The sequence below is a fragment of the Vanellus vanellus genome (genome assembly GCF_965231255.1).
Source record: "Vanellus vanellus genome assembly, chromosome: 1".
Classification (NCBI taxonomy): Eukaryota; Metazoa; Chordata; class Aves; order Charadriiformes; family Charadriidae; genus Vanellus; species Vanellus vanellus.
In genome coordinates this window covers 206812148-206836462 of record NC_138905.1, presented here as the reverse complement: position 1 = coordinate 206836462, position 24315 = coordinate 206812148, and the positions used below count along the sequence as shown (strand labels likewise).

Genomic DNA, 24315 nt, shown 5'->3' with positions numbered 1-24315 from the left:
TCTAAGTTTAAATGTCATCACACCAGCACCAAATAACTGATGAAGGCAGTTATTCTTTGAATTTAGGTAGTTTTCTATTACGCTTTTATATTTCCTTTCCATTTTATATTTGGTATTGCTTTAAAAAAATTGTGTGTTTTGTCTAATAGTACTGCACTAACAGTCTTAGGTGACATGTGCAGTTGTTTACATCAAAAATGGCACAGAAGAAATGTTCTACTTATGAGAAATTCTACCTTTTATCGTCAGAAAACAAGTTTTAAACAATTAATTTCTGCACTTTTAAAAAAAACTATTAATAAAATAGCTAAATATATAGACCAAATAAAAAAATAATTTGTCTGGTATTTTAGAAAAATTTAAAGCTATGTTTCCAAGTGCTTTACATTGTAAAACATCCATTTCCCCCCCACCCCCACCCTTAACTCTTGTTTTTAGGTACGAGCGAAATTCACAGTTGATGATCACAGTCATTACCTTTTTACACCATGCATTCTAACTCAGTGGGTGCTTGGTTTATTCAGATATGATTTAGCAGGTGGTAAGTCACTTATTTTGTTTTCATTGATGAAGCAGTTCTAAAATGGCCTAAATTATTATTGATGTCAGTCTTACTGTTGACTCCACGAGCAACTCGTTGGTGAACGAGTATGGTACTCTTTCTAAACTGTGAACTGTCTGTAACTCAGTAGAGGGAAAAAGTGCATAACAGTTTATTCCATAACCTATACTAAACAAGTTTAAATGCTTCCAATCATATTTCAAAATATGTGTGGGAGCTATTTCTGATTAAGGAAAATTAGTAGGTTGGGACTGCATTCTCTACTATGGGAACTTGGAAGTGTACCCCCTACTACCCACCTTTTTTTTTTTTTTTTTTTTTTTTTGCGGGGGGGTGGGAGCAGGGGTTGTGTTATGGTTTTTTTTGAGCGTGTATCTTGTCTTCTGGATTCCCAGAGACTTGCCTCTCATGGTTGTCTTTTTATACCTGGTTGTATAAACTTGGTGAGGTGACTGCAGAACTACAACTGATACACATCATCTATGACATACTTAACAAAAAAGAACTTAACCACCCTTAAACATCTAGAAAACTCTCTCATCTGTGTAAAAGTTTACAAATATCTATATAAGAGCCTAAATACTTTCACAATTGATTCCATTGCTGTATCTGAAGGTGACATATGCATATGCTTTTTCAGTGATGAATAATATGGCATGTCATTTACTCATCTCAACTTCCATCTTACTTTCGTGAAGAATAGTGAAGCTTTTTATTCTCTAGTGGCGTTTTAGAATACAGATTGTTTGGGGTATTTATTGTTGTTTTAGTATTTCTTATCAGTCTTTCTCTTCCCCTTTAAAGCAGTCTCCTGGATTTTTGTGTTTTCATTGCCTGGAATTTTGTCTTTTAATTTTTACTTTGTGTGCAACATCTCCATTTTCATTAGAATGCTGGCACTAAACTGAAGAACTTGTTTTAATAGAATAGAATGTTTCATTTTATCTTGTAATGATCCATAAAGATATTATTAAAAAGCACTTCTTAATATTTACTTTTTCTCTTATTTCTTCCTTACTGATGCTCTTCTGCTGGTATGTAATTTCACTTACTGATTTTCAATCTCATATTTTGAAATGGAAAATTTGAGAAATGTAAAATTTATTTTAAATATGTAAAGCTAAATTTCTCCTTAAATTTTGTAGGATCATCAATACAAACTGCAGACTATGTATTGGAAATTGTTGCTTATGAAGCATGTCGTTTGTTCCGTGACAAAATTGTTGGCATAAAAGAACTTCATGCATTTGATAATGTTTTGATGAAAGTGTTTCAAGGTGATTGGGGCTCAGATGTTCTGGACAATATGTCAGGTAAACCAATAGAGGCATACTACAAACTTGAAATATTTGTTTAGGAACTGCCTAATCAAATCAGTCTGATCAAGTCAGATAGCATATGAGCTGAGCACCTAAACTTTCACATGTTTCCTTGTATTTTCACAGATACCTTCTATGTAACTTGGGGAGCTTGTCAAGAGGCATTCATCACACCAGGACAGGCACTACCACCACATGGAAGGCCACTTGGCAGACTAAACTCAACAGACCTGAAAGATATTATTCAAAAAGTGAGACAAGATTAAAGAACATGCACATCAAGGATTCACAGCAATTGTTCTAGATATATTTTTCAGGAAGTAACATGTGAGCACTAGGTTTAGGGTGGGGTCTGCTGCTTGTTCAAGGAATCGTCATTTGCATTTGGTCAAGTGAGGAAAGGTTTGTGATGCTATGTGGCAGGCAGCAGGAAGTATCGTGTAGCAAGGTTATTTTAATGAAAGGGCATCAGTTGCATTGGTTGGAGATTTACAACAGTTTGATGAACGTTATGAGAAACATTGGTGTGCATATATGTTTGTGTATTATTTGAGTACCAAAGGGTTTTATTAATTGTTTACCTTCTAAATTTGTAACTTGCTAATGTAATTTTTATTTGAAGAAATACAAATTGTTTGTTTGGAGATTTGGTATGCTGGTATACAGGAAAATACAAAAAATGAGCTTGATGAGGAAATGCAAACATGTTAACTCTGCTAGGCTGACATTTTCAGGATGAGAACTTTGAGATCATCTCCCCTTACTAGCAGTGTTTGATGGACTGATCTTGTAGATGGGAATCTACTCCCTCTCCTTAATTGCCAACTTGTGACCTATAGACTATACAGGAAATGATAAAGTTCAATGGCCTCAGTAGTCAGAGAGTTTGTTCATTTTTATGACTACACAATTACAATGGGCTTCAAAGATAAGGTTTTATTAAGTATAACAAAGGCAGAAATTAATCATAGGATCTGTTATTATATGTTTCACTAGGAAATTCCATAATCTGCAATTAGGCAGCAATTAGCTGCCTAAAACACTCTTCTAAATTATGCGTTAACTGATCTGTAGTCAGAGACACAGCTCAGACTTTGTTCTGGTCCATTATTTAATTTTAATTAATTCAGTGCTAGATTTTTATTTCAATATATCAAAGAATTCTAGGGTATCCTGGTGCTGGGGGTAATGTGATCTGTTTATTACTGGTAAAGGGCATGCGAGGTATCTAAATTATGTCACATAAATTATTTATTTGTAATGAATACCAGCGTGTTCTCCTAAGCTTTCAAGCCCTTCTTTTCTAAACTTTTAAATGTTGGATGCTTTCATATCTTACTGCTTTTATTTATTATTAGTGAACACATTTCTTTTTTTTTTTTTTTTAATAGGGTATTATTCATTATGGGCGAGACAAAAAAGAGATAGAGATTTTACTGTTCCAAGAAGTCCTCAGTTATATGTCTAAAGTGGACAGAGTACTAAGTTTTCCTGGAGGATCACTTCTTTTGGCAGGACGGAGTGGTGTAGGTCGTCGAACAGTTACCTCTTTAGTTAGTCACATGCATGGAGCTGTTCTGATTACGCCCAAAATTTCCAGAGGCTATGAGCTGAAGCAGTTCAAAAATGATCTTAAATATGTAAGTCACTCAGTGTCTTCCACTTTATATTGCTGTAGGTGTGTATTTTAAAAAAAAAAAAAGAATATGGGAATTTTGAAGGACACAAAAATGTTGTGTGAAGAGATATTTTAAGAAAAGCAAAATGTCAACAGTCTAAATAAAACAAGTACATTTTTAGAAGTTCGCAGTATCTAGATATGTATACTTTATATTTTTATTTTCTCTCTACTGTGGTCGGCCAGTTAATAGGATAGTAGCTGAATCAAGTAAAATTTTAGTGATTGATGAAAGTGTTTAAAAACAAATGTAAACCTTAAATCATGAATTTCCCAGTACCTTCAGCAACGTTAAAGAAAATTCTAGGTCTAAGCCCATACAAAAAAGCAATACAGCTCTATAATTGAGTCACATCTGGAACATAAATATACTCTATGGAAGAGGCTGTTTTACTCACTTTTTCATTACCAAGCTGTACATCTAGGTAGAAAGTTCTGTATATTTGATGTCTCATACAACTGAATCACCTAGTAATCTTTTGTAGATATATAATAGTGTAGACTCTACACTAGAGAAAATATCTATGTAACATATAAGCAAGGAAACATTATCATTCTCTTAGGAACAATACATATATTCCATATACCAAGATTTAAATGTCTTCCCTGCTTCTAGGTGATGGAGCTTGCAGGCATTGAAGCACAGCAGGTGGTATTGCTGCTCGAAGACTATCAGTTTGTGCATTCCACATTCCTTGAGATGATCAACAGTTTACTGTCTTCAGGTGAGACAAGTCCAAAAATATTATGGTACTAGTTTTACCAGACATAATTAGCTCAATGAGAGAGAATTAGATGATGCTTTCTAACTTGATGTCCGTACCAGAAGTGCTAGTTGGCTTTCTGCACTGTTGTAGCTGGAATGCTTGTGCATGAGAAACTGACTTTAAGTTCATTTAGGTATCCTTTAACCTGCCCTACAGTACGGGTGCTTTCAATTCCTCAAAGTTGAAAGTTAAGTAACTTATTTCAAAGGAGTGTAGTAGTGTAACAAAATAATAATTTATTCTACTCTGCAGCTTCCCTTTTCTAATAAAATTCAAAATTGAGAGGTGTCTCGGTGTTTTATTAAATTGTATAGACTGAGTCTTTTACTTAAATGAACATCAGCAAAGCCCACTTTTCTGAAAGTAATAAGATGATAAATAATAATAACAAATAAAAAATGTTACTTTATTTTGTTATCTAGTTTTGTTCCTCGATCAGAAAGATCATTGAAGGACTGAGTCTAACTTACTAAATGTTTTTTGGGTTTGCAGTAGTTTAAGGGCTGATTGCTAAGAGCACCAGATTTTGCTGTCTCCCAGGCACAAATCTCCTTACAGTGTCAGATTCTCATCATCCAGCGTTAAAACTCTATGTCTGAGGACCTAGATAACTACTCTCTTTCATGTTTCTGTTTTCTGGTGTATGACAGAGTCTAGTTTGATTTGTTTTGTATGTAGTATTGGATCACTGTCTTTGGGTAGATTTGAATCAGTTTTTGAAGTAGATTTTGTCAATATAAACAAAGTAGACTGTTTAAATTAAATGGAATTACTATAATTTGTTTTGCTGTTTTCATGATACCATGAAAAGAATGGTGAAGTACAAGGGATGATACTCCTGAATGTGTGGAGGTGAATACCACCATATTCAAATACTCTATACAGAGGATTCAAAGGAATTCTTTAAAGGAATTTGAAGAATTCCAGTGTATTTGATATGACATTTTAAATTCATTCTTGAAATAGGAGAAGTTCCTGGGCTATATAAAATAGAAGAATTAGAACCACTGCTCTCTCCTCTGAAGGATCAAGCTTCACAAGATGGATTTACAGGACCAATTTTCAACTACTTCACATACCGTATGTGAACAGAATCATAAGTTATAGTTTATTTCAAAGTTACAAAAGTGGTATAATAATGGACAATTAATTTCTAACATGGTCCTTGTTTTGTGTGCATTTTTAACTTTCAGTAAGTTATTAAAAACCAGTCAGGAACAAATATCACATTACACGGTGATATTTGAGGGCACAGAACCTGCAGCTTAAAAGTCATTCTTCTATCTGAAATTTTGTATCCAGCTGTTATGAAATCTGCTGTTGAAAGTAATTAGGAGGAAGAAAACTTTTGTTCCCATTGTTTGCTGGTTTGTTTCCTGTATATCTAGTAACACAGTTTTCTCCTGTTTGTCAATTATACCTGCAAATCACTTTGGATTCTGAGAGATTGGTCTATGTTGATTGGAACGAGAACTAGTGGCATCACTGTGACAAGTGTTGTCCCTCAGGAGTCCATATTGGGACCAGTACTGTTTAATATCTTCATCAATGACATAGACAGTGGGATTGAGTGCACCCTCAGCAAGTTTGCAGATGACACTAAGCTGAGTGGTGCGGTTGACACGCCTGAGGGATGGGATGCCATCCAGAGAGACCTGGACAGGCTTGAAAAGTGGGCCCATGTGAACCTCCTGAGGTTCAACAAGGCCAAGTGTGTGGTCCTGCACCTGGGTCGGGGCAACCCCCAGTGTCAGTACAGGGTGGGGGATGGAGGGATTGAGAGCAGCCCTGCCAAGAAGGACTTGTGTGTACTGGTGGATAAAAAGCTGGACGTGAGCCAGCAATTGCAGAATCATAGAATGGTTTAGGTTGGAAGGGACCTTAAAGATTGTGTAGTTCCAATCCCCCTGCCTTGGGCAGGGACACCTTCCACTAGACCAGGTTGTTCAAAGTCCCATCCAGCCTGGCCTGGAACACGTCTGGGGATGGGTCCTCGCAATGCATGCTTGCAGCCCAGAAAGCCAACCGTATCCTGGGCTGCATCAACAGAAGCATGGTTGAGGGATGTGATGCTGCCTCTCCACTCTGCTCTGGTGAGACCTGACCTAGAGTGCTGTGTCCAGCTCTGAAGCCCTCAGCACAGGAAACACATGGACCTATTGGAGCAGGTCCAGAGGAGGGCCACAAAGGTGAGGGCTGGAGCCCTCTCCTATGAGGAGAGGCTGAGAGAGTTGGGGTTGTTCAGCCTGGAGAAGAGAAGGCTCCAGGGAGACCTTATTACAGCCTTTCAGTACCTAAAGGGGCCTACAGTAAAGATGGGGCTAGACTTTTTAGCAGGGCCTGTTGCAATAGGAAAAGGGGAAATGTGTTTAAACTGAAAGAAGGTAGATTTAGACTAGATAGAAGGAAGACATTTTTTATGCTGAGGGTGGTGAAACACTGGCCAAGGTTGTCCAGAAAGGTGGTAGATGCCCCATCCCTGGAAACATTCAAGGTGAGGTTGGACGGGGCTCTGAGCAACCTGATCTAGTTGAAGATGTCTAGGTTGCACTACGTGATCTTTTAAAGGTCCCTTCCAACTCAAGCTATTCTATGAATTAAATACTGTCAGCTCTTCTAAATTAAAAAAATACAATATAATATACATAATGAGTATCTACGATATCAAATTAATTTGTTTAAGTTCTGTTTATAAACATTCCTTCCCTAATGTGATGTGGTATAATAGTATCTTTTTTCTGAAATTAAGTTGTGATAAGTATTTGACAGTAAATTATGTTTTATTTGCAATAAATCTACTATTGTGTAGTTAGATTGTTATCTACTAAATGTTTAATATGTTGCATTTTCTTAGGGATCCGACAAAATCTGCATGTTGTCTTGATCATGGATTCTACCAATTTAAATTTCACAATAAACTGTGAAAGTAATCCAGCACTTCATAAGAAATGTCAGGTTTTGTGGATGGAAACCTGGTCAGAAAACAGTATGAAAAAGGTAAATTGCATTAATTAAAAACTGTGACTTGTTTAAATTAATATCTCCAAAAATAACTGAGCTTTAATGAATAAGATCAAATATTTAAAGTTGTGATCGAATAATTGTCATTGTACTTATTTAATCCATTTGTGCAGTCCTAGAAAGACAGAAAATTCTGCCGAACAGTTAAGTAATATTAGCGTTGCTATTTTACCAGTAACCTTTTTGTTGTCTGTGTGGGCTGACTTGAACAGAATGCTGACTACTATGACTCTGAGCAAACCCAGCATTTAAGAACAAAATATGAATAAACTGCAAGCAAAATGGTAAAGCCAACTGTACTGATATCTGCTGTTACTAGTATGCTTGACAGCTATTTTAAAAATAGGTTTGTATGTGTATATGAGCTGCTATAGATCTAAGATTGCACTGTAAACCTTGTGTTATTCCTGAATTTTTGTTAAGTGTTTTGCTTGATGGAATGGAGTCAGTGTGTTCTTTTGAGGATCAAAATCTGCTTATTTCAGGATGTTCACAGGGTAGGTTTGAGAAAGATATATCTTATTCCTGTATGTTAAGAGATTGTCAAATCCAGATCCACTATCCTGGTAGGCTGCCACAGCTTCGTGGCCCCAACTTGAACCAGTGGTGAAGCTGATCATGTATTCCCAGTAGGCACATACACAAACACATATATACAGAACATATGTATGTGTGTTTAGCCACACAGAACAACACAAACAGAAACCTTCAGCACAAACACAAACAGCACCGTTGGCATCATCCTGTTCCCCTCTCTGAGTGATCGCAGTGAAGGTCCGTTAGTGGGAAATACGTACATGTGCAGAATGTGGATCCCCCTACTAGCTGGGCACAGACACCCAGACCCGCCAGTAATTGCCTCTGGATCCCCAATTGTGGGCAGCTGGGTGTACAAGTTGCGGAGGCTTCAGCTGCAGGTGCAGACTGCCTCACTGTGCGTGCACACACATGTGCACACAGTGGATCCTTCCAGAAACTGGGCTCAGACACCCGGTCCATCTGGTAGCTGACCTTGGATCTAGGATCTCCCCGCTGTGTCCTGTGCAGGCAAATACACGCACATGTACACACACACAGCCACATGCAGCTGGGTCTCATTTGACTCCCAGACTCCACAGTCTCTCTCAGGCAGTTGGCCTGGACCTTCTAGTCCCTCTGGCAGCCAACTCCTGCGGGTGTTTTACTAACCCCTGGTAAGTCTTGTGCAATCTGAAATGCTCTTCCACTGCATTCCATAATGTGTCCCAAGACTCCTATGCAGGATCCCCTCAGTCTAGTGCGTAAGGTGATCTGGCCTCTCCCGTTGACTTATCGTGATGGGTTTCACACCTGGACTGTGGGGTTGGCTGCTGTCCTGGGAGAGCCGTGGGAGCAGGTGGCGCAGAGTGTCCATTTCTGCCTGGGTTACTGGGGCTTCCCCACCTGCCATTATGCCTCAGTTTCGCTTCAATAGGATTTTTTTTTTTAAAGTAGGGTCTTATCATTTAGTCATATGCCAGAATCTGTGAATATACTTTCTTTTTCTTTTACCCTTGTACATTGTGTAGTTGATAACACATGAAGGTAAGCCCACTCTTAGATGACGAAAAAGACTTCAGACTAGACTTGGGCGTTGTTTAATTCTGGTGGTGTATCTACAACAGTTGTACTTAAGACTGTCTTATTTCCTGTTGAGTTGTATATCTTTTTACAACTTTGTCATTTGTGTTATTGTAAGAGTCCTTGGGGAGTTAATTGCTTTCTTACAGCCAGGAAAAGCTCCTCTGCTTGAGAGAACAGGAAGTTGTCAGTGACAGGGAAAGGCAGAATTAATCTGTTTAGTGCTACAAATATTCTGTAAATACCTTATTCTTAATAAAGCTGTTATATTCAGTCTTTTCAAATGAGAAAATGGAGTGAAGATTTGGTTTTTTATGTTAACTCAAATTTTTGTTGTTTGCAATTTTCATACGAAAGTTCACGTTCATTTTTTTAGATACCTGAAATGCTTCTGTATGATTCAGATGAACAAGAAAAGACTGGAAAAGCACATAAGGAACTTAAGAAAAAACATTCAGGTAATATTTAGGTGGACCCACTAGTTATTATTACTTGTTATTAAACAAGTAATGAGTCGTGTGTTGGACGCGGATAATAGCATAGATATTTTGAGTATGTTTTTCCCAGCGTATTCATACACTTCGGTATTGTTCACATGGCAGACATTTTGCGCAAGGGAACATTAGTCTGGAACATACATCCTGGCTGATCACACCCGGTCTCTTCTATCACAAGCAATCATTACATTCAGTTTTATAAACTGATTAAGCTGCATCTTGTTTTGTTTTGTTCTGTGTCATCCTTCTATGTGGATGTTATTTCACAATCTCAAATTTTTATGGTTTGAAAGTTTTTCAGTCTATATGTTTTCATTGTTCTTGTCCTAGACCTGCTTATTTTACTTTAATACTCCTTTATATCCAATAACTTTAATTTCTTGTAAGTAATGCCCCTTTTTCAAAATTACTTGTTTTTATAATAAAACTTCAAGTGAATAAAAATTTTACAGTATCTTTGGACTTTTTTTGACAAACTGTTCAACAAACTGAAGGACCTGGAATGTTCAGAAAAATCTTTTAGTCTACCTGTCATCAGAGACAAGGGAGAAGACAAAACCGCAAGGGCTTCCTTTTGAAAAAAGTCCGAGTATTTTCAAATTCAATTTCTGTGGAAATAAAGTTTCTTTTCTAATTAGCCCTCAGTAATCTGCAATTAATTTTGCCCGCTTTTCCAAACATTAGTGAAATATTTTACAGCTTTGAAACAATTTCAGTTTCTTTCTTTCTGAGGAACATGTATTTCAAATGTAATTACATGTTGTTCCCTTGAGAGTACTTTGAAAAAAGTATATTCTTTGTGGTATTTTGAATGCCCTTAATTCATGTCTCAAAAAGCATATGCTGTTGTTCTTCCTTAGTTATTTTAATGTGAGATAAGAATAAGCGTATTATAATCTGTGTAACAAATTACGTTGTACAGGTGATTCTGATTTTCTGAAGTCATTTCTGGCAATCCATGAAGCATGTAAAATGTATGGAGCAACACCTGGCAGGTATATGAAATTCCTTCATATATACAGTACCATCAATAACAGTAAAAGAAGAGAGCTAATAAAAAGGCAGAACCACTTGCAGGTATGTATTTAAAACATTTTAACATATGCCATTTCAAAATACTCTCACATTTGGAAATGTTTTGTGTATTAATGGGCTGTGGCTGCTAACATGGTTGTGTGAGGTGTCCTGTGTTGGTATGTGCTCATGCTGTGGTTTCAGGAGAGGAACTTTATGAATCTTGATGCACATCTCTGTTCAAATGCCTCAAAGAGTGAAGAGCAGTTTCTTGTTTTTGTTAATATTTATCCTCAAGAATGTATCAGACTGGGTATGTTTTCTTAGACGAGTAGAAAGTACTTGAAAGCACTTTAAATTTTTTCACCCATATGTACTGAAATCGTGTTGCAAACAGCCCATCATCTTTCCATCAATTTAAGTCCTGCCTCTGCTTGTATAAATTTTCCTCACGTGGCTCCATGTTCCATCCCTTTCTTTATGTCTCTACAGCGACTTCCCGCTTTATGTGTTTCTTGTGTCCTTCTAGTTCAACAGCTGTATCTTATGGCGCTCTTGTGTACCTGTGGCCAAGATTACCTTTGTTGTGATTTTTTCGTAGTTTGTGTTTTGGAATTGATTTTGGATTCCTTTTCCACACATCAGACTTTTACACAATTGTAGACCAAGTGCAGTTCACCTCACAGATGTCGCTTTACTCCTGTTCTGTATGCATAACGTGCTTATTTTTGAAACCCATTTGTTATCTTTGCAGTCATGTTTCCTTCCCTCCTTCTCCCCCAGTATAGTTCTGGAAAGATCCTTATGATCCTTTAGGACATGTGACTTTTGTCTTTACCCTTCTCCCTTCCCTTTCAGCTCCTTTTCCCAGTGACCCTTGCTGCTATTCTGAAACCACGATTGCAAAGCTCTGTTTCTTCTTAAAGCGTCTGTCAACACCAAATTACTTCCTTGCCTTGTATTCTACACTGGTTTTATTCTGCCTGCCGATATTTTTCCATTATTATAGTAAGGAATTTGAGAGGGTTTATGTTTGTAATGATAGAAATTGCTTTTTTATTTATTTAGAAAGTAGCTGTGGTTTGTTCATGACAAACACTCATTTAGTTCTTAAATAAAAGTAATCATTTACATGAAAATTAGAAATGTGTATCCTAAATCAAAACATCTTCCAGGTAATATTTTTTTTTTTCAAGTGTGTCTTGAAATAATTCTGTTATCTGATTACCACAGAGAAAATAATTTATAAAGTGTGAATAAAGAAAATAGTTATTCTTAAGCATAATTGAAGATTTGTTTTATGTACATCTCTGTTCTTTAGAGAATGTACAAGTATGATAACGTTTCAATTTGTTTAATTTTTGTAGATTTTCTTTTAGAGGAGAGATATGGAGTTAATATCAGTTAATTGAAATGCTATTGAATTAATGAGAAAAAGTTTATGTACTAGTTGCTGTTCCAGTAAAAGTTTCTTATTTTGAGAATTTTGGTTTCAACTTTTTGATCTAGTAATAGATCTTATGGCAACACATCTAGAAGTGTCAAATCTCATTTTTTTGGGTTGAATAATACTAAGAAAATGTAAATAACATTGAGAAAATGTGGAAAAAATTAGAAAATTAAGAATATTAGTCTACATCACTCTTAGTTTGTGCATACTATTTGTAACCAACCTTCATTTAAATCCGTTTAAAATTCATTGCTAAGTAACTGCTTCTTATAAACCTTTCTAGGCAGGTGTTTCCAAGCTGAATGAAGCTAAAGCCCTGGTAGATGAACTGAACAGAAAAGCTGGAGAACAAAGCATTTTACTCAAAACCAAGCAGGATGAGGCTGATGCTGCCCTTCAAGAAATTACAGTATCTATGCAGGTATTGTATACAATCACATCAAAAGTGAAAAAAAAAGAGGTGCTTTTCTAGTTTTGGTCTCCATAACTGCCTCTGCTTTGTGTCCTTTTCAAGGGCTACAAAACCTGATGCTTTTACAAGAATTTGCCTAAGGGGATGGATAAGCCCTGAAGCTTGAATAAACTTTCAGCAGGACAGAGGACTGTATAAGTCATATTTGAACTGATTGAGTAGGAAGAGATCAGTGCAAGTTTTGCACCTGAGTAGTATTTACTGCTATAGTTTTTAGTCTGAAAGCTTTCCTAGAACTTCATAAATCAAAACTGATCCATTTTATAATGTTTATTACAGATAGGAACTTTAAACAAAATACTGACAAGTAGCTCTATTTAAGTAACAAATACCAGGAATTAAATTTGTAGACTATTAAAAAGCATGCATTTCATGAGGTCCAGTCCTCTGAAGTTCATCTCAAAGAAGGTTCATCACTCCTTGAGTTTTTATTCTACAGCCCAGAGGTAGACCTTCTGTGTATTGAGGCGGTAGTCTTCTTTAGTAGTGTTTTCTCAGATAAGTAAAATCATGGTGTGGAAAATGGATCTCTACATTGATACTTCCAGAAATCATAAATGTAGGATAAGCTGTAATGAATCTGCTATTGCTGCAGTTTTCTTTGTCAGCTGGTTTGCTTGGATCAGTCTAAAGCAAACTTAAATAAAGAAACTCAATGACAAAGATGTTCTCTGTATGCAGTAAAGTAGATGCCCACTTTTTCAAACCATTTGGTTCACAGTGCTTTAAAGGTGCATAACTTCCCATTTTTATAAATCTACTTCCATTGGCAATTTTTAATACTTTTAGGCTCTATCTGCCTGCTGTACATGAATTTGAATAATGATGATTGGCTTGGTGTGTTCAGTGCTGGTCTCAAAGAATTTATTATGCCAGTTTCCCTGATTTCTGTTTTAAATCTGCCTGCTGTTGTCCAGTAGAGTTACAGGTTGTGTGGGTAGCACATATTACGTTGTAGGACAAAAGCAAAGAGTAGGCCAAAAGCAATGAAACATGATGGGCCCACTGACAGCAGAAAAATTACAGTAGAATTCCGATTATTTAGATTAGCATAAAGTATAGGTGCCCTCTAACATTTTAATGTCACTTCAAATGTTCTAGTTTATGTAAGAGAGAGGACTCTAATACACGCAGACTCTTTTAATCTTCTTTCAGAGCAAGGCTTTTGACCTACAACTGAATTTTAAGGTTTTCTTATTCAGAGCTATCATTCAGTACGTATACATTTGCATGAAATGTCTAATCTAGTTTTATGTAGCTAATGTTTTATGGATTTGAATGTAATCTTCAGTGACATGCTGCTCTATAGCTTGGGTTAAGTACTCAGAAAGATTATTATTAATCTCAAGGTTTTCTCTGCTTAGGTACATCTGTTGCCTTCTGCTACAAGTTTAACTCAGCTCACAATTCTTGGTTATAATAATGTGTATTACTGGAAAATATATAAAAACATAAAGTCTGGGCTTTATTGTCTTCTATCTTTTAGGTGACCTGAGCCTAGAATATTAGTCTTTTATTTTATGCATTTATCCTCAATTATTTGTTTTTTAACTGGTATTGGTAGTCCCTGTTTTGTTGTTTGTTTTTGGTTTTTTTTTTTTTTTTGTAACATTCAGGATATGTAAGGTCCTTTTTATTGTTGTTTCATGTGTTAGGTATTTATTGTTGTACTGAAATGCTAAGGAGTCCTGGAGATGGCTAATAGTTACTGTCTGCTGTACATCCTGGAGATGGCTAATAGTTACTGTCTGCTGTACAGTAGGCACATTACAAATCCAGGGGAAATAAAAAAAAAAAAGATGCAAACCCAAGCAGCTTACAATATACGCGTAGAATGTAAGACAGCTATCCTTATAGACAGATGGGTGCAAATTTACAAGTAAATAATGTATTAGTATTTTTAGGCTAATATGCTGTAGTTCCAATGCAACTGCTGCTTTTATGTACATTATAGAAAAGAAGACTTTTAATGGTGTCATGAAAGAAATAGAAATGTGAGCAGCTACAAAGACAATGGTAGGAAGATACTACTTTGAAATGAAGTAAGAAAGTTACAGAGACTGTCACTCCTATCCTTTTAGAGGACTGACATCTTGATAAGGAATGGAAAATCAGAGGCAAGGAGAAAAAAGGTCATAATGAGCCACAAAAACAGAGGTATAGATCTTGTCTGTGGTAAAGCAAGGGAAGAAGACACAATAAAAGCAAAAGATGCTTATTCCATATAATTTAGTTACATAAATATAAGCTTAAGCCAAAGGTTTATGTATATTTTGAATCAACCTGTCTAGTATAAAATAGTCTCAGATATTTTATTGTAATTGGTATTGTGCAAATTATATTACAATCAAGACTGAAAGAAATGAGACCTAAAGGAATAAAATGTGTTTAAATTTGAAAACCAAGTGTATTCTTTTTTTCTTACAGAGTGCTAGTGAGCGAAAAACAGAAATGGAAAAAATAAAACACCGGATAGCAGAAGAGGCTGCGGAAATAGAAGAAAGAAAAAGAAAAATTGAAGATGAACTAAAGGAGGTTCAGGTAGGAGCTGAGAAAGAAAAGTAATATTTTACAGTCTAATTTTATTTGACTTGCTCAAGTTGTGCCATGCAAAATGGTTCTGGAAAATTTATGCCTTCAATTCTTAAATTTTGCTATAAGCTATTTTGATATTAAAACTTTCATATATTAGAAAACAGTATTCTATTTTCCAGATTTAGATTGTCATTTTAGCATTTGTGTTCTATTAGTTCTTAGTTACAGAAAGAATTTTCAGGCCAAAACTTACCTCCAGTTGCTATTTCTATGCTGCCATTATCTACAGCTGGGTTCTGCAGATTTTATGGAATATTTTTCAATTACTAATATCCTATATAGACCAACTACATTACTCTGCCGTGGTCAAGCTGGTAATATTATAGGACTTGGAACTATCAGCTGAATGGAAATAGTTTAATTAGAGACAATTTCCAGCTGTTACTAAATTCTGAAAATGATACATCCTAATAGCAGTATAGCAAACTGCTTGTTCAAGAGAACTTACAGCCCTTAAGCATCACTTTTTTGGGGGGGTATGTGTGTCAGTCATTACTTTTAGTCTCTATTTTTCATCCCGTCCATTTTAAAATTGTACTAAAGAATAAGGAAAAAGTACAGCAGCTTAATTTTTTACCTTTTAAATATCATAGGTGCCAAGGAATCATATCCTTGTATTGAAAGTGACGTAGAACTACAAGATTAGCGTAAATCCCTTTCTATGGTCTTTGATAAATAAGAAGGATGTGCAAGGTGTGCACAGTCTTTAATGATAGTCTTCAATTTTCACCTGTTTGCTTATCATTTTATTGCTTTATTGATAAGGACGAAGGCTGTCTGGATTTGTTTTGCTACTGAAAAAAGAAAGCTTTTTTGACCTGTACTGCTATGTATCTTTACAAAGATATCCTCAGGCATGCCTGTAAATAGTAATTAGCATAATTATTAAAACATACCTCTATCACAATCAAGTTTTAAGCAATGAAAGAGCAAAAAACATGATTGATACTAATATCTATATAATGCTTAAGAATTGCAGTGCTGAATGAAAAGTTAGGGAATGTCAGGTTTATAATATGCTGTTTTATATGGAAATATATTTATTATCACTTAATACCTGTTACCCCTGTACTTGGCACTGGTGAGGCCGCATCTTAAGTACTGTGTTCAGTTTTGGGCTCCTCACCACAAGAAAGACATTGAGGTGCTGGAGTGTGTCCAGAGAAGGGCAACGGAGCTGGTGAGGGGTCTGGAGCAGAATTCTTGTGAGGAGCAGCTGAGGGAACTGGGGTTGTTCAGCCTGGAGAAAAGGAGGCTGGGGGGAGACCTTATTGCTCTCTACAGCTACCTGAAAGGGGGTTGCAGAGAGGTGGGAGTCGACCTGTTCTATCAAGTAACAGGTGATAGAACAAGAGGAAATGGCTTCAAGTTGCGCCAAGGGAAGTTTAGATTGGATATTAGGAAGAATTTCTCTACCAAAAGGGTCATCAGGCATTGGAACACGTTACCCAGGGCGGTGGTGGAGTCCCCATCCCTGGAGGTATTTAAGGGTCGTGTAGATATGGTGCTCAGGTTTAGTGGTGGGCTTGTCAGTGTTAGGTTAATGGTTGGACGAGATCATCTTACATGGTCTTTTCTAGTCTAGGAGATTCTGTGAAACACATGGCCATTTTTTAATAACTTGTGCACATGAATATCACAGAATCACAGAATCACAGAATTATCAGAGTTGGAAGGGACCTCTAGAGATCATCTAGTCCAACTCCCCCGCTAAAGCAGGATTGCCTAGAGCACATTACTCAGGACTGCATCCAGGCGGGTCTTGAAAATCTCCAGGGAAGGGGACTCCACAACCTCCCTGGGCAGCCTGTTCCAGTGCTCTGTCACCCGAACCGTAAAGAACTGTTTCCGTGTATTTGAACGGAACTTCCTGTGTTCTAACTTGTGCCCATTGCCCCTCGTCCTGTCACTTGGAACCAATGAAAAGAGCCTGGCTCCATCCTTCTTCAACCCACCCTTTAGATACTTGTATGCCATAATCAGGTCTCCCCTCAGCCTTCTCTTCTCCAGGCTAAAGAGTCCCAGCTCTCTCAGCCTTTCCTCATAAGGGAGATGCTCCAATCCCTTAATCATCTTAGTTGCCCTTCGCTGGACTCGCTCCAGCAGTTCCCTGTCCCTCTTGAACTGGGGAGCCCAAAACTGGACACAGTATTCCAGTTGTGGCCTCACCAGTGCAGAGTAGAGGGGGAGAATGACCTCCCTCGACCTACTGGCCACACTCTTCCCTATGCAGCCCAGGATTCCATTGGCCTTTTTGGCGACAAGGGCACATTGCTGGGCCATGGATAATTTACTGTCTACCACAACCCCCAGATCCTTCTCCTCCAAGCTATCTCCCAGCAGGTCAGCCCCTAACCTGTACTGGTGCCTAGCATTCTTCCTCCCCAGGTGCAGGACCTTGCACTTGGTTTTGTTGAACCTCATTGAATATGCATCAGTGGCAGTTGGTTAGGTAATAAAATATGTGAAAAGAACAAGAAATTGTATGAAAACTGAAGTGGCAAATGTTCAGTTTCTTGTATCTTCATCCCTTTTTATTTAAATGTGTTTTTGTTTTAAGCCACTGGTTAACGAAGCTAAATTAGCAGTTGGAAATATAAAGCCAGAGTCTTTGTCAGAGATCAGATCATTGCGGATGCCCCCTGACATAATCAGAGACATACTAGAAGGAGTTTTACGGTTGATGGGGATTTTTGACACATCATGGGTGAGCATGAAGAGGTGAGGATTTTATTTAAGCTTTAAACTTAAACAGTAATTTACAATATGAAATATTTTCTATTATATTCAGGAATAACGTGTTCTTTGGTTTCAAAGGGAAATAACCTCTTTAACATTTGTTTCTTTTTTACTTAGTTATTTAATTCTTTTTACAGTTTCTTGGCCAAAAGAGGTGTGAGGGAGGACATAGCAACCTTTGATGCCCGTAATATTCCAAGAGAAATACGAGAGAGTGTTGAAGAACTTCTTTCTAAAAACAGAACATCTTTTGATCCAAAGGTATTTTCTGATTGCATTACATAAAATGAAAAAAGACAAAAAGAAAAAAAAGACACGATTGATTTACCAACAAAATTTTTAGAATGAACTTAAATTAGAGAAAAAGTGATGAATTCTGCTCACAGAATTTGTCAGTATAAAGAGATAAAAGCGTAGCAGAGATTACTGTGTTGCGTACTGCCTCTATCAGCGAGAATTTTGTTGGTGACTGAGGAGCTGGTGGGGTGAGAAGCCATTACAGAGTCAAGTCCTCAGAGACTTTTGTCAGTGGTATAAATTAGAACTCAGATCAAAGAATTGTAACTGGCATCTTTCGGGCCTCCTTGTAGCAGTAAGAGTTTAACAGTACACAATTAAAAAAAGGGGGACTAATGATGATTAAACGTATAGGTGATATTTGAGAATTGCTTTGGCAGTAGCTATAAAAAGGAATTCTTAAATATTAGTTCCTTAGTTTTAAAAGAAAAGTTTTAGTTCCCTGAGAAAATAAATTATGCATTAATTTAAATCTTAACTTCAGCAAAGCTTCATAGTTTTAAAGGTACCCATTATTTTTTTACACTGATTGATGGCCTACAATATAACCTCTTGGTAACAATTTAAAAGATTAGTTCAGTAGAGGAGCTGGCTAATTGGCATATTTAAGTTGATAACTCATAAATCTGTTGCAGTTATTTATTCTATATTTATGTCATCTACTTTAAACTTCAAGGACTTTCTTGTAACTGTTACTGATTTTTTTTCAGAATGCTAAACGAGCCAGTGCTGCAGCGGCTCCATTAGCAGCTTGGGTGAATGCCAATGTCCAGTATTCACATGTCCTAGAACGAATTCAACCTTTAGAAAAAGAACAGGCTGTCTTGGAAGCGTAAGTTAGACATTGTTACAAAATAAATGTTCTTAATTCCAATGGTGGTGGGTGAAACTAAAGCTGCCAAGGAGGAATTGAAGTTTATTAAAAACAAAAGATATAAGAAGCTGTACCTCATCCATAGGTAATAAAACATTCATGCTGACAGAGAAAAAGTAAGTGTGCAATATTTTCTTTTTCCTGGAAGCTATGCCTTGGATATTTTTTAGCCAATCACAAGTTACCTGTCTCAGCTGAAAAGTGTCAGGGAGAAATGAACATCACAGATATGCTTAAAATGTATTCTGTCAGTGAAACCAATACTATTTTATGAGATGTTTAGTTCCATTTTTTTTCAGTCATGTACCAAGCCTAATCAGTTTCCCCTTAGGCTCAAAAAGATATGATATAGTCTTATGACCGTCCATAACCTGGGGAATCTGTACTGATTGTTTTGCCAGGTCTTAAAATTCTGTATTGGCAGAATTTGTTCTAATCTTTAAGAATACATTTGAATGGGGTGCTTGGCTTCCATTTTTGAAGCTATGTGATGAGAAGCAGTAAAAACTTTTACATGTGAAAACAGATTTTTGTTAATATAAATCACAAGAAGGAACTGTTTCTGAACCATCTCTATGTAAATGACTTCCCTGTTACATTTACTCTTTTTTTTTTTTCCTTTGGATCCATAGTCTTAAAATAAATGTTCCATTTTTCTAGTAATCTCAAGAAAACTGAAGACAGAAAACAGAAGTTAGAAGATCTTCTGAACTCTGTTGGTCAAAAAGTATCTGAGCTGAAAGATAAGTAAGTTGAGTTTGTTTATTTCAAGAAATAAATAAAAGTGTTGATGATTTTATGGTATGAATAATGAAGTTTATCTAACCAAATGTAACTCCCGGCTCTGCAAGCTATTTACATCAGAAGTAGCGATAATTAGGCTATCTATATACTCATTGGAGATAAATAAATACTGTAAGAATATAGTTCATCTCATCGATCAGATTAAATGCTCCTTAAAAGTATCTGCTTCTCACTACTGACTGTGTTGGAAGCTTTCGGTATAGGCATTGTAGACATCAAACATAAGCAGTATGTCTCTTACCTTTTAAATCTAAGGGGACTTTAATGTGTCCTTAGGACTTTGGAAATGTTCCTATACAAGACTTTTACTGATCACAGCTTGAAAAAAGGCAGTTCTATTTCTTCTAGGATGGCCTACTTTTCTGACAGCTAGCTAGCTAGCTCCTTTTTTCTTAGCATCTCAAGTACGTGACTCACAGTGGCGTAAGAATTGCTGTGGTGAACCTTTATATTTTCTCCAAATTCAGTTTAATCCAAGCCTTTTAGTTCAATGTTTCTATTATGTGGTTAGTATTACATATTGCATATTACTAAAAGTCATGTTTTGCAGTCTGCAAAAAAAAAAATTGGCGAATTCTTGTCATTCAGCTATGTAACAATGTCTTAGATTAACTAGATACTATATACTATGTATTATTTTTAAAATGTGAATTATTAAATGCGTTAAGTAAATATTAATTAAGCTAATTAGATATTAAAAATTACAAAATAATACCTAAACCTTCCCTGTTGTTTGGGGCACGTTCTTACTTTGTAGTAGTACACAAAATAGAGTACTGTGCATTGAACTGGGGTCATCTGTGTGAATTAGCAATATTCTCTTTTAAAGGTTTCATAGATTAAATTTACCAAAAAAATACAAATGCGTAGTATGGCATCAAGCCTGCTATTTTCCTGACTAGGCGCAGAACAAAAATTAACAAAAGCACTCAAATCAAGTCAATCTGAAGTAGAAGAAGGAATGATTTTCAGACATTATAGTCTATATTGCAAATATATTTTTAAATCTCACTTTTGCATCTGTCTACATTTTGTTAGTTAAAAGTCTAACAAGCTTCTCTGCCAATTAAAAGCAGAAGGAATAAGAAAGAGTTGTAGTGTTCTTCTTGAACAATAAGGGAGGAATTCATGACAAATTCAGTCAATTGAACTGCTTTGAAAATAACTTTCCATAAGTTTAGTAGTTGGTGATAGCAATTACAAACAGTAGTTGTTTTACAGGTTCCAGAGCAGAACAACAGAAGCTGCAAAACTTGAAGCAGAACTAAGTAAAGCTCAGAAAACATTGAAAGCTGCAGAGGTACTGATAAATCAACTCGATAGGGAGCACAAAAGATGGAGCACCCAGGTTAGTGAAAGTTTTCATAAATACATCTTACAGCTGATGATTTGAAAATACAACTTTTGCACTGTGGAGAATGTGAGTTCTTGTCATGCTGTATGACTCCTAAGTGTACATTTTCTTGACTTCTCATTAGAAAGAAAAGCTTTTCTTCCTTCTGAAACATCCTTTTACTTCACTGTACAAGTTACCTTACCTGTATCACATAACTGCACAATCTGTAAAAAACCCCAGTATTTAATATAGAACATACAACATTCTTCCATGTTTTTCAATCACAATAATAATGTGATTGATATGATGGCAGCAGTTGGACCCTCCAAGTGGAGATACAATCAAAAGGGACAGATTTTGGGAAAGCATTAAACAATCGCAGTCTTAAAACATACTTCCTTTATGGCATCAATGTTGGAAATGCAAATGTAGACCTACCCAAATTGTTGTCTTACTTCTTCACTTATGTGTTTGAAACCTTTCTGCTTCTAAAGTAGGGAAAGTGAGTGTTATCTTATTTGCTCAGATGATATCTTTGGGAGAAGCCGGCAAGCCTTGGACACACAAGCCCTTCTTCAGTCTGAAACAGGAAAATTTCGAGCTATATACAAGCTGAAGATAGCTATCACCTCCAGAAAGCAATACCAAGCTTTCTTGGATATCTTAAAATAGGAAAAATCTTCCTGCTGAGAGACATGAACCCGTCTCTCCATTGACACCAAAAGAAGCTTAATCAATTAGTTAGACTAAATGCCTGCATTTTGAAGAACCATAGTTAGGGTTAGATGAATCCTTCTTGTAGGTTGACCAGCATAATGGAAAGAAATGGAAGGTTTTCCTCTGAAAGTAGCTTTACAGCTATTCCATCTGCTATAGTAAGAGTTGGGTATATTCGAACCCCACAGTTTAAATGCTTCTAAAAGTGATTCCTCACAGTTTTTCACTGCGGTACATTACCACTCTCTTTAGAAAGTTCAGACTATCTACTAATGGTATGCTGTAGACAAGACTGGTGGATATACTAGTCAGGAACTCATCCCATATTGAGGACAGTGAAAAAGCAGTATTCATCTCCCTTTAAAGTAAGGAAGAAGTAATAAAAAATTGCTTTTTTTGTTTGTGTATCAGCTTTTTTTAAACATCAGTTTGATTAAAGGAAAAAAGTGACAGCACTTTCAAACCAATTATGGCAGTCATGTATTATTTTGATACACTGTATTTGTCTCCAAAATACTGGAACATTTCAAAGCAGAGGTGATGTGTGCAGATAAATTATTTGAAGATGTATGATAAATGTATTTTATCATGTAAGTGTCCAATGAATCACATTTTCAAGTATACTAGGTACATGTAGTATTTAGTATCTTTGTATGTATTGTAAGCGGCACTCACTAGCTGACTGTTACTAGGGTCACATATTTCTTATTTTTCTTACTATAATACTATTTACCCAGCTGCTTATAAGTGACAAGGTGAACTGTTCATCAAATTAATAGATTTTTAATAGCTAAATTCTCGGAAACATTTGTCCATGCTCTAGCCCAGAGCTGAACTGATAAACTGAACTTTTCCCGTACTTTCATGTGTGTGCTGCTGTGGATTAGCCTAGGTATCGACACCTGAAATGCAAGAAGAGAGGCTGTCTCAACTGTATTCTCAATGGCAGGCAAATTTAATTCTGGCTTTTTAGTATTTGATCAGAAATATTATCATCAGTTTTGTTTGCAGTACACCTATACATTCTGTACTCTTTTTTTTTTTTTTTTTTTTTTTAAGGTGAGAGAGATAACAGATGAACTGGCTACGCTGCCTAAAAGAGCTCAGTTAGCAGCTGCATTTATTACCTATCTTTCTGCTGCTCCTGAGGATCAGAGGAAAGCCAGCTTGGATGAATGGACCAAATCAGCAGGCCTTGAAAGTAATTTTGTGTGTGTGTGTCTGTGTCTCTGTGTGTGTATGTAAGTAGTTTAGCTTGATTGAGGATGTGAGAAATGCCAGTGACTTCTAATGAACAGTCTCAATTCTCTTAGTGTTCCCAAATGAAAAGTGCCAACAGTTTCTTACACAATAAATAGTTGTATATACAGACAGACTATTTCTTAGAGTTATTCTATTAATTATTAAGGTTATAAATACTTGTAAATTCTTAAGATTTAGCTCCACAGTCCTTGCTTAAAAATAAAAATTTACATGAATGAATGTTTTCACTTTAACTGTTGTAAATTTGCTGGTGCATTCTGAATGCTTCTGCTTTTTCAGTAGTCATTTTTGTCTGTGTTAATAACACCATTAAATATTTTTTATAATATCAGCTAGTTAATAGTAATGAGTTCAAGCAATAAAATAAATTTAAGAGAAATCTACAGACTTGCACTGTTAGACACAGTCTCCACTGTACATAGAGTGGTAAATGCTTAGAAATTATGCAGATTATAAATGCTAGCACAAACTTACACTTTTTTGTTTATTAGAGTTTGATTTACGGCGGTTCCTGTGTACAGAAAGTGAGGAGTTAGTTTGGAAAAGTGAAGGTTTACCTTCAGATGACCTTTCAATAGAAAATGCTCTTGTCATCTTGCAGGTAATTTTTTTTTTTTTTTTTTTGTCTTGTCTTGAAAGTATTTCTATTTCTACAAATTTCGGTAACATGGCATCTTTCTGGAATATTGGATTTCATTTCTGTTGTTTTATTAGCACCACAGAACACACACAGAGAAACAAATACTTATGTAACTATGGGTATTCTGTAGCACAAGGAAAAACACAGTTAAAGAAAACAGAGGCTTATATTTTCTGCGTTTAGAATTTTCTTCCATGTGTTGAACAGACAAAACCTGGTATCAGTCTATTCAGGCTTAAAGTGTGAATAATCATTAACACCAATACAATCAGTGGAAGATTATGTCCTATATATGTTCATTTTGACATATCTTTTCTAATACTTTTTTTTTTTTTTTCAGAAAAAGGAAAAGGCTATATGCAGATACCTTTCAAAACATCTAGATTTTAAACCCTCAGATTTCGTCAGATTAGCTCTGTGATATAGGATACAAAATGCTGTTCACTTAAGGCCAGTAGCTAATAATACTTGAGAAAAGAATAATACTATGCTCCTAATCCTGATTCAGTGTTATATATAATAAATATACATATATAATCGCACAATTATGTACATAATATTGTAGTCATAAGGCAGTCATTTATTAGATCTGCTAGAAAGTAAAGATTTAATGCCAGGAGGAGAATCTGCATTTGGCACATATGACTGATGATTCAAATCAGTTACAGCCT

The 24315-nt window shown here is 36.0% G+C and overlaps 1 protein-coding gene across 1 annotated transcript in view; it reads left to right on the top strand.

Annotated features, from left to right (window-relative positions):
• DYNC2H1 (dynein cytoplasmic 2 heavy chain 1) overlaps window positions 1-24315 on the top strand; it is a gene marked incomplete at its 5' end in the record, with an annotated part of 191497 nt that overhangs the window by 49212 nt on the left and 117970 nt on the right. The window contains 18 exons of the mRNA XM_082483473.1: window positions 439-541; window positions 1708-1875; window positions 2008-2132; window positions 3273-3521; window positions 4176-4284; window positions 5293-5406; window positions 7181-7323; window positions 9323-9404; window positions 10366-10520; window positions 12191-12328; window positions 14807-14920; window positions 17535-17695; window positions 17851-17974; window positions 18721-18842; window positions 19545-19631; window positions 20910-21036; window positions 22801-22942; window positions 23496-23605. Of these exons, the coding sequence (XP_082339599.1) occupies window positions 439-541; window positions 1708-1875; window positions 2008-2132; window positions 3273-3521; window positions 4176-4284; window positions 5293-5406; window positions 7181-7323; window positions 9323-9404; window positions 10366-10520; window positions 12191-12328; window positions 14807-14920; window positions 17535-17695; window positions 17851-17974; window positions 18721-18842; window positions 19545-19631; window positions 20910-21036; window positions 22801-22942; window positions 23496-23605 (2373 nt within the window). The remainder of the gene's footprint in view (window positions 1-438; window positions 542-1707; window positions 1876-2007; window positions 2133-3272; window positions 3522-4175; window positions 4285-5292; window positions 5407-7180; window positions 7324-9322; window positions 9405-10365; window positions 10521-12190; window positions 12329-14806; window positions 14921-17534; window positions 17696-17850; window positions 17975-18720; window positions 18843-19544; window positions 19632-20909; window positions 21037-22800; window positions 22943-23495; window positions 23606-24315) is intronic.